Source organism: Protomyctophum bolini (genome assembly GCF_963924005.1).
Source record: "Protomyctophum bolini genome assembly, chromosome: 6".
Lineage (NCBI taxonomy): Eukaryota > Metazoa > Chordata > Actinopteri > Myctophiformes > Myctophidae > Protomyctophum > Protomyctophum bolini.
This window is the reverse complement of record NC_137867.1, coordinates 22,341,542-22,355,609: the sequence shown is the minus strand read 5'-3', so window position 1 is coordinate 22,355,609 and position 14,068 is coordinate 22,341,542. Positions and strand designations below refer to the sequence as shown.

Sequence of the window (14,068 nt, the reverse complement as noted above, 5' to 3'; positions counted from 1 at the left end):
TCACTAGATTGTTGTTGATGACGAGGCTTTAGCTTATCAAAAGCTAAACCTTACATTAAGCAGTGCCTGCTTTGTGAGATCCATTTATTTCTGTGAAATTATACTGACCGTTGCACCATCTATCCCCATTAGCCAGGCGAACAAGCCAACGATATTCGTTCACATTAGCTACGCTAATGGGCTAACAACAGGTGACAAGTAGAGCAGGAAACAAGATGCTCCCCAGCCCATCGTTCATTACAGCCAATTACAGCACAGCTCGTTAATATACTCCACCAATCAGGCCAATTAGATGGGTGGGTAATTGAATTCCCCTAGACTGTGATTGGTTGATTAATGGAGATCTCTGCTGGTCTGATTCAATGGGATCTGGTTAGAGCGCTGACCATCTGGACTTCCTGGGTCTTGTTAACTACATGGGTAATGAAGGAGAGACAGAACACTGCAGGGATGGAGGGAAGAGGAGAAAACGGTGTGTATGTATGTTTAGTCTGAATGGACCATAGCTGTCTCTTCCTGTTGGTTTACAAGTTAAAAAGACAGCTCCATTGATCAGATATTCATCCGTAGGACACCCCCCCCCCCCCCCCCAGAGAGGACGTATAGGACCTTAGTACTACTCCTCCTCCCAGCCCAAATCACACAAGCATGAGTGTCTATTTCAAACAAAGTGTTTTTTGACTGGGGGTCATATTTTCATAATTTGACCCCCCAGTAGTCTGAATGGTCCATAGCTGTCTCTTCCTGTTGGTTTACAAGTTAAAAAGACAGCTCCCCCCCAGGTTGGCAGAGGAAGTGTAGCGCCCAGGATTACATTAGATAATTGGCACTGGGTGAAAAGAAAACTGGGTTACAAAATCGTGGGATAAAAAATAAAAAAAAGACAGCTCCATTGATCAGATGTCTTTTTGAGGGGTGCTAGCCCCTCCTATATACAGCTTTTCGTCACAACACGTGCCATTTACAATGACAGGAGAATTTACGTCGTATACGTCTGAACAAATCGGCTTTCTGTGGCAACACAAACATTATACCATTGATAATGAAATGATAATTTACGTCATATGTGGACGAGCAAATCGGCTTTTCTAAACACAGTGCAACAGCTTGGGGCTTGTATATATATTGATTTTGATGTATTTTTTATCTCACGATTTTGCAAACAATTCTTTCACCCAGTGTCAATTATCTAATGTAATCCTGGGCGCTACACTTCCTCTGCCAACCTGCAGCGGACTGACCTCATCCCTCCTTCTATGCATGAGGAGTCCAAGCTGCTTCTTTTCACCTGACAGTGGGGAGTTTCCCCAGCCGGACATATCGCATGGAAGGAACACGTTATTCTGACCAGTTCCTTTCCCCTCCATCAGGTGCCAGGGAGAGGTAGTTTAGAGACCCAAGATTACTGCATGTTTTTGTGAGGTATACCTACCCTAGGGGACACAGGGAGAACATGCAAACTCCACACAGAACGGCCCTTTCACCAACCCCGCCTCGGGTATGGGCACTGATGACGCGCAGGAGGGAACACGCCCCCCCAACCATATTTTCTTTTAACATTGTATCATCATGATTAAAAGATAATAACATAAGTTGACAAATTAGTTCATGGGGGAAGTATATATATTTTTTTTATTGAATGATGTACGATGATAAGAGCGCCCCTCACTTCACACGGGTGTGATTTTTTAAATCACAGTGACCCGTGTGAAGTGAGGGGTGCTCTTATCCTTGTACATTATCATACATCATCTCATTCCATTCCAGCCAATCACAATTTGCGTCCTCACCTTCGTCATCATTCATTGTCAATGGTAATGTAATGTTTGTGTGGGACAAAGTTTGTGGACTCACACTAAAAGCTGAACATAGGAGGGGCTAGCGCAACTCAAAAATCACACTTGTGTGAAGTGAGGGGCGCTCTTATCATCATACATCGTCATACATCACATTCCGTGCTCAGCCAATCAAATCATCAAAAAAGTCATTCACTTTTCTGCCCGCACTTTTATCTTCAATATGTACTTTGCTCAGCCAATCAAATCATCGCTATGGGGTGATCACCCAATCACAAACCAATGTTTGCGTTTACACAAACCCGGAAAGCTGGGCATAGGAGGGGCTAGCGGCTCTCAAAAACGTAACCTTGCTTAACAGTGACCTTTTTTGTTTGATAGCATTAAGGGATGGTCAGCTATGGAAAGTAGAATGTGCTCAACAGCTGTTCATATACAGTAAAGCTCTCATGTACATGTAGCTACAACAGAAACTTGCATTATACAAGTCATAAACGTGTTGGTCTGGTTTGAACAATGAACAAATGGCCCATTACGATAGCAGCGCAGTGCCCAAGGAATCCTCCCCCTGTACAACAGATGGTTTATACGCATTGGATCAAATTATTTGGATCAAATTCAAATCTCATAAACTATAGCACTCTTGTGGGTACATTTCCCACACACACATTTGTACATAGAGACATCCATACATACACAGACACCATCTCTCACATGTTCTCCCTCCTCTCTCTCACTCGCATGTACTGTACACACACACACACACACACACACACACACACACACACACACACACACACACACACACACACACACACACACACACACACACACACACACACACACACACACACACACACACACACACACACACACACACACACACATCTACAACTTGAACCCTTTGCCATATGCTGCCTAAGTTATCTTATAGTGACCACAGCACATCATAGCTGTCATATGTTGTCATTACTGATACATGTGGTACTGTGAATGGAACAGCCCAGTTGTTGTAGAACATGTACAACACAAACAGGGGAATTAGGGGGGGAGAACATTGCATACTTGGCCTATTTATTTTCCATCTGAATTCGTCTCAATCCCTAATTGTTGGATCCAACCAGTAAAGTATATGATAGCACTTCACTAGTCCTAAACCAATGCTAGGACTGTTGAAGTAGCCATTTCTTTATGTTAATCCAGAGGTATCATCTCCATGCATATTGTTGATTAGCTTAGTGTTAAGCGTCACTATGTTCAAACAGCAGTTGAAGTGTAATTATTTTAAATAAATCAAAATAATGATCAAGACTTTCACAATTAATAATTTGGGTAATTAGGTGACGTTAGTATAGAAGTGGGAGGGGAGTGGGGGCAAGTGTTGATTTAGCTGTCCATTGGTTTACAACATTTTAAACTGAATTCTCTGTAATTGAGAATAATTATGTTGACAGGTCCATTTTGCCCAGATCTGATCTGTGTGTCTACCTCTTGTTCTTGGGTAGGTGAAGGTCACTGACACTTCGACGCTTCTTCTTCCTCAAGCATAAGGGTGCGTCTTTGGTAATTGGCGTGATTAGAAGGGCATCCAATAAAGACTTGGAAAATGACAACTGAGGAGGGCTCTGATAGGTTGAACTGACCAGCGAATGTCAAAAAATGTAACAGATTAACATATTATCATAGAATGAAGACATCATTATGAGGAGTTCAAACAAAAGACAAAGATAAGCTAAAGGTATCATTAGGAGAGAGAAATTAGGACAAGTGGAAGAGATTGTTCAGAAGAAAGGGAACTAGAGGATATTAATGATAATTTCAACACCATAACACAAAGGCACGCAGACACTCACACATGCACACAACTGCACACCCACCTGCCACGCATGGGTCTGAGGACGTTGGCGAGTGAGTTGCGTGCAGGCTGGGTGGGAGCACTGGGGGTGAGTGGAGGGGGGCAGGGGGCCGCTTTAGGAAGGAAGTCCAGAGGACTCAACAGGAGCTCTCTCCTGAACACACACAATACAGTACAGGTGCATGTACTGTATTCATGTACTGTACAGAAATGATGTATACATTATAACAAGAAAACAATAAGCCGAGGTGGGGAGCTAAAAACATACAATGCACCATAAAGATAGAATTGATCATGGTTTAAATCCAGTGGCTCCCTTAGGCTTAAGCGTTATTCATAGTCTGATTTATCGGTGTTGAGGTGACCACAGCAACTACAACATGACGTCACGGAGCCGCGGTGAAGAGCAAACCACCGCTCTCCCCAGCCCTTCTCTCTGTTATTACTCACCACCACTCCACGTTATTACAGCTCCGGTGGTCACCTCACCACCGGAGCGGTGGTCACCTCCCCAAAGAAAATCTAGACTATGAATAGGCCTTTAGGGTGGGCTGCTTGTCAGAAGTGAGGCGGATGACAAATTCCACTGAAAATGTTTGAAACCTTTGTACCTGACTGGTTTGGGCTGAAAGGTTGGGGTATGACAGAGATGAGCTTTCACATGGTCTGGAGAACTACAAGGTGGATGTTTGACATAGACATGGTAGAAAACAAGACAGACAGAGGAAACCATTACCTCACAGCACTGAAGGCTTTCTTTTACAAGTTAAATAAATATAATATAGTCCTACAGTAGCACCTGTGTTGAGATGAGAGCTCACAATGAGCAATATCTTCTTTTGCTGGCTCTATAGGAGTATCTAATTCACCATCATGGCTAGTCCAAAGCGCTCTGGAATTAGCTTTTTCTGAGCCTGTGCTGACATCTGGTGGCGGCTGTGGAGAACTGCTAGAGCGAGGTAAAACAGAGGAGGTGAAATTATATGTTGACAACAGATGTTTTAATGCAATAGGATGTCCTATGCCAGATTAATATAGTGCTGAGAACTTGCACAGAGCAAACCGGCATCTGTGTACCTGTCACTGATTACAACAGCAGGCAGTTGAGAGCTTTGTGTCTTCGTGAGAAGAGCATCAGTGACAGCTGGTCTCAGATCAGATGCAGAGTATGGTTCAGAAGAGGCACAGGTTGCTGGCATTTGAGTTGACAGGAGTTTGCTATCATTTAAGGAGTATGCCACTAGTGTTGGTGCTGGTGGGAGACTAGTTATACTGACACGGGATTCTGCTTTCTGGGGGGAATCGGGGTTCGAACACAGAGAGCCGTTGGATGTATTGGCTGGTATTAAGATGGAAAATGGGAAAGACTTCTCTAGAGTTTGGGCAAGAGATATTGGTATTTGGCTCAGGGTCGAGCTTGTGGACACTATGGGTGCCGGTATTGGAGCCAAAATGTACATCGTGTCAGGTGAATGGGTTGTTTGTATTCGACAAGGCATGGTGATAGGAATTGAATAGGACATCGCAATGGAAACTGATAGAGGACTTGTTGTAGATGACACTTGTAAGGGCTTGTCATCAGGCGTGACATTCTTTCCATCCATTTGGACTGGTATGTGTTTGGAAACATTGGCTGTAGGCGTAGCATCCTCCTCTGGACAGTCCTGAGTGGCTGTTGATGAGCCCACTGTCTGTGGCTGCGGTTGGGAAATGTGAACAGATGTGGGTATGGCCTCTACATCACAGAGTCCACTGCAGATAGTGTGTGGAATGTCTACTTCGTCAGATGGTTGAAATGTTGTATATCTACTACTGACAGATAGAGAGCATCATTATTAATGTGTCCATTGATATATAATACTGATAGAGAGACACAACATGGAGCACACTTTGTTAACTGAAAGGTGAAAACGGAAGCATTCTTTGTGTTTACATCAGCGTAACCTTAGTGTAAGCATTAAGCAACCTCTCAGTCTATCAAATTTGTTATCTAATTAAGAAATGGGATAACAAATATGTTATTATTAATAGATAACTTTCCTAAAGGGTTTGTGTGCAGAGACAGTTGCAGTGTAAGACAATGCAAGGTGTAAGGTGAAAAGGTTAAAGTAAAAGGGATGGGTACACATCGAGTGCTACAGTTTGTAGTCCTAAAACCTGGAAGTGAGTTTACCATGGGTTCCCTTGACAGATTTCCAACATTAAATCTATTCAGAAAATAAGTTTGGTTGTTAACATACTGTAAACCTAACATCGCTTGTGCTACCACATAAACTACAGCCAACAGCCGTAGACTACAGCCAGTTGATATACCGACCCAAGAAAAATTATATACTTTTATCAACACTATAAATCACAGCAAAATGGATATACAATATACAGTATACAGATTTCTTTATAGAATCAATTTGTAATCACATTTTGCGTAGCTGTCTGTCCCCTACTTTGTCTTCGAGTAGGCCTTGTAATGTTATAGACTACTGTACTCGTTTTGTCTTTTAATGTCTGGAATTGTCACGAGTTTAATGTCACCAAAACTCTTGACAAAATGTGTCAACCAAAGCGCATTCTTCTATTGTTTATTTGTGGCATACTGTTTGTGTTTTCACTTGGTGCCTCCTGTGTGGTGCGCGTGGGGGGAGTAGAGAGGTACTGTACTGTATGAAAAGCTGTCCCCTAAGGCAAGCATTGACATGACATGTCTCTCCCCTCAAAAGTACACGAATTACAGCTCACAGCATTACAGTAAATGAATCACAAAACAGAAAAAAATAAACAAATGTAGTGTACAATTAAGTATCAGGAAATGCCTGGTGAAGTGAAAGTGGAACTCTTGAAGAGTGTGGTTGATAATCTAGCAGTTGATTATCTATGCATGTACAGTAAGAACTTTGCCACTTTTCCTCACAAACTGCACATAGTAACTTACTATCTATAGTTCAAGACTTGAAAGGGACTCAACCTTTCTAAATAATGCTGTGATTTGTGGACATTTGAATTGAACAAAACAAAACATGTGAACAGATTAATTAGTTTGCTACTGAGCGTAATTTATCCAATATCCAATGCAGAACTTCCATTGGAAGCCTGTGGTGGGAACCCATGGCAGCAATAACTTCCGGGAGTGTCTACAAAAGAATCCTCCCTGTAGCACTCTATACCTTGCTATGACTATACCTGGCTTCCCAACTGTTTGTCTCAGGTTCAGTAGGGCAGCTAGCACAAAAAGGAGGAAAGGACGGAGTAAATGAAGGATGCAAGGAAAGCAGGTAGGAAAGAGAATGAATGAAATAAAAAGGGACACCAGAAAAGAGAACAAGAAGAAACCTTCATCACTTTATTAGCAACAATACGGAATAATGCTTTTTGTTTTGTTTTTACTCAAAACATACTGTAGAAGAGAAACTTGAAGCAATGAAAAAGGTTCTAAGAAAGAAAACACTGAGCCATTGCTGCATGCACAGTATAGTTGCCTTTCTGTATGTGTGTGCGTGTTTCTTTTTACTTTGTGTAGCATCTATAATCATACAATTTTTGATAGTTTGTATCATGTGGCTTCCAAATGTTTTCATTACTATATATAAAGAGATAATTCAGCCACTACTGTAGATTCCAAGCTGTATGAAATAACAGAGTATTAATTCAAAAAGAGCCTATATAAACTAATAAAAAAGGCATTATAATCAGAATTTGCATTACTTAGCAAAACCCTTGGTATACAATACATGTAAAAGGCACAGTAGAATATCTTACAATTCAAATGCCTTGTTGCAAAATAAAACCTACTTCACAAACCATATCTCATTATACAGTCAATGATTGCACCATTGCACAACATCAAACTGAAACAACATGCCCCCTAAAAGAGCTTCTCTATACAGTATAATCCATAGCCCACTTTATAGTCCCAATCGGAGGCTATCATGTGTGCAAAGATGGTTTGGACTTTCTGACTTTCACAATTTTCAGATAAGATTTCAGTAAAAATTTAAAAATAAAGCACAGTAGGTCCATTTTCCTCCAATGTTTACAATCCACACAGATGTAAACAAGCCATAAATAGCTTCAAAATGCATTTCCAATACCAACTCAAATTTCTTGCTTGTCAAGTGAAAGAAATCAGATTTTTTTTTAATTATATTTCTAATAGACACATTTAGATTACCCTGTTTCTTTGCTCCCCCAAATTCCCACGAGCAGCCGATATAAACACCTCCAGACTCTAATGTACGGTATATCTACCTTAAATTAACACTGCAGGATTTTCCTAAAAAACTTTCTCTCTGGGGTGGAGCACTGCTGCAGCAGCGTCCGTCGCCATTTTACTACCATACAAATTATTCTCACATTCAGCCTACCAAACAAAGCTGCACTAACAAAGTCAGCCCAAGGAGAAAGCAAGTGTATAGTAATTGTACAGGTCTGTTGACATGAATACAGAGATATTGTAACTTCTACACTGCACTAGGACAGAATGTGGGCCTGCACTATAGATAAAGTGTATGTGTATGTGAATACAGTAGGTGTGGTTTCTAATGTAATGATAATAATAACATACTATACAGTATTTATTTGAATTTAGTTATGTTCAAATGCCTCCGTGCTTGTCACATTCCATGTTTCAACGTGTACATTATTTGTGTGTTGGGTCCTGTCAGCCTTTTCTCATCACCATGGGAACCACTCCCGTATAACATCTTCACCATGACAATCTCTGATGATAGATGCATTCACGCACGCACACACGTGCCTCAGTTCTTTTTTTTATCTTTCTTCCTTTCCAGCCCTTAATTATGTTCTCATTCCTACGACCTCAACATTTTCAAATAACCTTGGACAAACCAACTGAGATTTTTGCATATGCACATTCTCTCTCACACTCAGCTCTCTCTCTCTCCCTCTCCCCCCCTCTCTTTTTCTCTCTCTCTCCTCTCTCTCTCTCTACTGGACATTGAGGGTGCGAGCAGACACTCCATGGTGCCAGTCTCTGAGTTCATGGTACTTGGGGCCGATCGTCAGCCGAGTGGTGGCCGAGTGTTGACCTCTGCCAGCCAGGACAGATGAGTACGGAGTGGAGAAGAGAGGGAAAGAAAAGAGGATGAGACCAAACGAGAGGTAAAAGAGTAGTTCAGATCCATGCTACACGGACAGCTTGATGAAGACGGACTGACGGAGCATTAGATTCAAGGTTCAAGAGATGAGATGTTTTTGTCACAAATGGGATGTAAAAAAAAAACACATACAGTATCATGATGACCTAATACTGTAGGTAATCCTCACTGCTCTGAAATGACCGATTCAGCCAAGACACCACACACCAGAACATAATGTGAACACTCACAAGCACTTGACCATATTCACATGTTGGCCATTTTGCTCCTCCAGTTCCTTCACACCCTGAGCTAAATGGCCGTCATGTTAATGATCTAAGGATGGCCTCTCTAAACGTTTAGGCAAGTGATCACAGATACATGTTGCTCAAATGTGTCACCACCAGGAGGTAATGGGTAGCAAATGGTCACACAACATAGAGCCAAGACCACAATCCAGCCATGATTGTCAGAGCACTGCAATATGAATCAACACGTCCACAACCAAACACACAAGCGACTATGAGGACCGCACAAGCCAACACACGTACATGGGCGTTGATGCTTAGACAACTCAGATGAAAACACGCTACAAATGTAACTGCATGAAGGCATTCCAGATCAGGCTTCAAACATTTGAATGAGGCTCCATTTACTATAGCATATGTACTCAAACGCCAAATGTCTCATTTTCAGCTTTTAATAGATAGACCTGGTAGATCTGATTAGATCAGTCAGATCAATTACATCTTATTAGATTTGTTTGATTATACCACGCTTGTTCTAATTAGATCAGATTTTTCATAAAATGTACAGACTTGTACCACCAAGATTAAGACTCATATTTCCCAGTGCTGTATTTGGATCACCAATTCAACGTAGTTATTGGAATGAACAAAACCCAAGGCCAGTGGATGGGAAAGATTAAGGCATCAGTGAAATGTTACTCCACACAAAAGCAGTATCCACGGTTACAACACGGCACAACCACAGCACATAACAGTTCATCAAGACCACATGATCAGAGACAAATATCTTCTCTATGCACTTACTTTGCCTTCTTTCCATCCTCAGTTTCTGCTTCTGGAGCTACATGGGGGAAGAATATAGGAACATGCATCAGTGCCTTTTTTAGTATGAGCCGTATGTGTATGCAAATTTATAATGAATAATTGGCCACTTTTCCACCGAAATAACTTTGGTTCTAGAACTGGTTCCGTTCTTTATTTTTATTCCAACCTGAATAGTGACGCCCACTTTGGTTCCCACTTCAGGGCAAGAAGAAGATTATTTTGTTTTCCATTATCATTCATATTCATCATCATTTATTTAACTCACAACCATGTTCACATGGTATGGAGCACAGATTCATAAATAGTGTACGATAAAAAGTATACAATACAATACACAGTATTACAGTAGTATCAATACAATACACAGTAATACAGTAGTATCAGAAAAGCACCCACTTTGTAGATTACTTTTTGTTTTTCAGATTTTAGTAATGAAATTAATTTGAACGGACGGTTTATAAAGTAAATTTGACAGGTATTTTTGCCTAAAGTTCATAATGCTAGTATTCTTACAGTACATTCCAACATAACATGATACTCATCTCCAACTCTGTTTTCATTACATGACTCCTGCCTTTATATCTGCCAGTGACCTTTGGGATTCTAGTGTTGTTTAACCTAAAATTGCTTGTCTATAATTATGCTATCCAGTTCTGAACCAACTTTTAGGAATCTGAACCAATTCATTTGGTTTAAAATTAGGTGGGAAAATAGAACGGAACCGGTTCAACCCCAGTGGAAAAGGGGCCTGAGTGGGGAGTGTTGGCTGATGAATGAATGTCAACATCCTAATACAGCCGAATACTGGGGGGTCAAAAAACACTTGAAATAGAAACTCATGCTTTTCAAGGTTTGATTTGGGGTCTCAAGGATGAATACAAAATGAATATCAACATCTTAAAACCAAAATGTTGAATTGTGGGTTTGAGCTCACATGCCCTTTTGATGTAAATCTAACTACCTGTGAATGGGGAGTGTTGGCTGATGAATGAATGTCAACATCTTAATACAGCCGAATACTGGGGGGTCGAATTATGACAGGCAATTCCTACTGTCAAAAAACACTTTGTTTGAAATAGACACTCCAAGGTGTGATTTGGGGGCTCCACTCTGCCATCCGCGCCCCCGGTTTGCCTATGTTCAAATAGCTGAAGTATAAAATGCAATTCCCTCAAGGACTCCTGGGGGTCCCTGGACGCCACATTGAGAACCACTGAGTTTATGTAACCATACTGTATCTGTAAACCACGTTTCTCCATGACTTGCTTCTGGGATTTAACAAGCCATTATGCATGCATATGTACAGTATATGCAGTGTATAAATGTACTCACGGTTCTCAGTGCCCGTGATCTGAGCCAGAATTCGAAAGGATCTGGACTGGGTGGTGCCGCTGCGTGGGCGCCAGTCTTCTGTGTCTTCCATGATGCGCTTCCTGCTGGCGTCACCGTGAGAGGGCACATGATAGAAGTGGATGTCTGTTTCCGTCACGTGCTTCCTGGGAACCCTGGAAAAGGACAAGGCAGGGCAGGCATTTCAGTATACAGGAAACTTAACTTCTGAACACCTCCATAACAAATCAGCATATTTCAACTTTTATTTGTTTTCTTTTCCTGCAGCCTAAATGAATGCCCTACTTTGTTGTATGACAAATGTAGCAAAATTATCCAATGTAAAAAAGCTTATTGGATTAAGATATTTGAAACACTCTCTGATATTTTGATTATTCATATTGACCCTGATCCTGTACTAATTATTCTGGGTTTGTCAGATTCCATGCCTATGTTGACGAGAGCACAGAAACAACTCCTCTCATATGGTCTGATTACAGCAAAAAAACTAATTTTGACGCACTGGAAAAAGGAGGCGGCTCCTGCATTTAAGCATTGGCTAAATGTATACACTTCATCTTGAGAGAATAAGGGGCCAATTTGATAAGGTTTGGCTGCCCCCTTGTCCACTTGAGTAGAAACAATTAATAGACAGGATACCTTTTCAGACTGGCTTTCACTAGGATTGAGGGTTTTCTTTTTTTTGTTTTCTATAAAAGAATAATGTATTTCATCATGTCATAATGTTTGTGTAACAATTTACAACCTATTTGACAAAAGAAAATGAAAATCTACTAGCTCACATGCACCGTGATCTATATTTTCTACAAATGTTTGCGTATTTTCCCAAAATGTTTTCATATTAGGCTATGACATGCCCAGATTGAGGACGCTATAGTCTCGCGTAATCAGATGATGAGAGATCTCCACTGTTACGTCTAAATCTAAGTTCAATGTATGGGCTTGAACAGTGGAGAAAATGGCACTGTGAGCATGAATGTATTTTCTTAAAGATATTTTGTGCAGAGTGAAAAATGGAGGGGGCCCAATAAAGATGCCTGGTCGGCCCTGGAGGCATTATACGGTACCTGTAATGGTTTGGCTAATTAAGTTAATACCAGACTATTGGCACTTTTAGAAGATATTTACACGTTAGAATGTTTTGAGAAACGATCATTAGAAATGAGCATATGACAACCAAATAGGTAGTCATTCAGGTTTTTTTGCGATTATTTTAGTATCTCTTCTCATTAAAAACAACAGGAAGGCGATAGTGATGATGTGAGGCAAGCCCAAGATAAACAGATTAGTGTTTTAGAGGGTTACTTTAAATCAAGGTTTTAATATAAACAGCTTTCCAGAATTCAATTTGTTAGATTATCTCATGTTTAGAAGGGATGTGATGATGAGTGTTAGTCCAGTCAACATCACACCACACTGTGTTATCCATAACTGACAGGTCTGTTATAAACAGCAGTGTTACCTGGGTGGTGGGGGTTTTCTAGTAAACAAATGAAGGAAAGAGAGAGAGAGAGAGAGAGAGAGAGAGAGAGAGAGAGAGAGAGAGAGAGAGAGAGAGAGAGAGAGAGAGAGAGAGAGAGAGAGAGAGAGAGAGAGAGAGAGAGAGAGAGAGAGAGAGAGAGACAGAGACAGAGAGAGACAGAGAGAGAGAGAGAGAGACAGACAGAGACAGACAGAGAGATAAGTGAAGACTACAGAAAGAAATGGGAAAACATCAAGTCATACCAGAAATGTGTGAAAAACACTTACTTCAGAATACTATGAGGTCCACTGAAGGGGAAGTAAAGAAGAGGAGAAGGAAGAGGTAGAGATATAAAGGTTTGATGCAGGGAAAATATATAATACGCATAATAAACATAATTATGTCACAAACTAGGTGAGAAAAAACTACTGCCTGTAAAGTAACCATCCAAGACCAGTTCAATGTTTGGCCACAAGGGGGAGCTCACTACCTTTCTCAAGGCTTCTACAGTTCATGAGAGAAACATGAGCTGACCAGATATGAAGACTGATGGAAATGTTTTGAATTTTAGAGATTGTTATGGATATGTCAAAGTCTTGTCTGTTGACTAACCTATCATTTCAGTCGAGCATGTGCGTGCATTGTTGGGACAAAACCAATGAAAATAAGCTAACAATAAATGCAAATGCACAGTACACACATATACCCCACTACTGTATAAATACACACACACATACACCACTACTGTATAAATACACAAACATATACCCCACTACTGTATAAATACACAAACATATACCCCACTACTGTATAAATACACACACATATACCCCACTACTGTATAAATACACACACACATACACCACTACTGTATAAATACACACACACATACACCACTACTGTATAAATACACACACACATATACCCCACTACTGTATAAATACACACACATATACCCCACTACTGTATAAATACACACACACATACACCACTACTGTATAAATACACACACACATACACCACTACTGTATAAATACACACACACATACACCACTACTGTATAAATACACACACACATACACCACTACTGTATAAATACACACACACATACACCACTACTGTATAAATACACACACACATACACCACTACTGTATAAATACACACACACATACACCACTACTGTATAAATACACACACATATACCCCACTACTGTATAAATACACACACATATACCCCACTACTGTATAAATACACACACATATACCCCACTACTGTATAAATACACAAACATACTGTACCCCACTACTGTATAAATACACACACATACACCACTACTGTATAAATACACAAACATACTGTACCCCACTACTGTATAAATACACACACACATACACCACTACTGTATAAATACACACACATACACCATCTCTCTCATAAACA

General features: G+C 40.6%; 1 protein-coding gene across 8 annotated transcripts in view; it reads right to left on the bottom strand.

Moving 5' to 3' along the window:
• The window catches only part of pdlim5a (PDZ and LIM domain 5a), a 107,164-nt gene that overhangs the window by 21,022 nt on the left and 72,074 nt on the right, over positions 1-14,068 (bottom strand). For 6 of the 8 annotated variants that reach the window (XM_080765148.1, XM_080765146.1, XM_080765150.1 and 3 more), the window contains 2 exons: positions 11,147-11,319; positions 9,794-9,830 (listed from right to left, as the gene is read on the bottom strand). In XM_080765148.1, the coding sequence (XP_080621274.1) occupies positions 9,794-9,830; positions 11,147-11,319 (210 nt within the window). Of the gene's footprint in view, positions 1-9,793; positions 9,831-11,146; positions 11,320-12,626; positions 12,645-12,913; positions 12,935-14,068 lie in introns of all 8 variants that reach the window. The other 2 variants (XM_080765152.1, XM_080765153.1) reach the window with 2 other exon arrangements.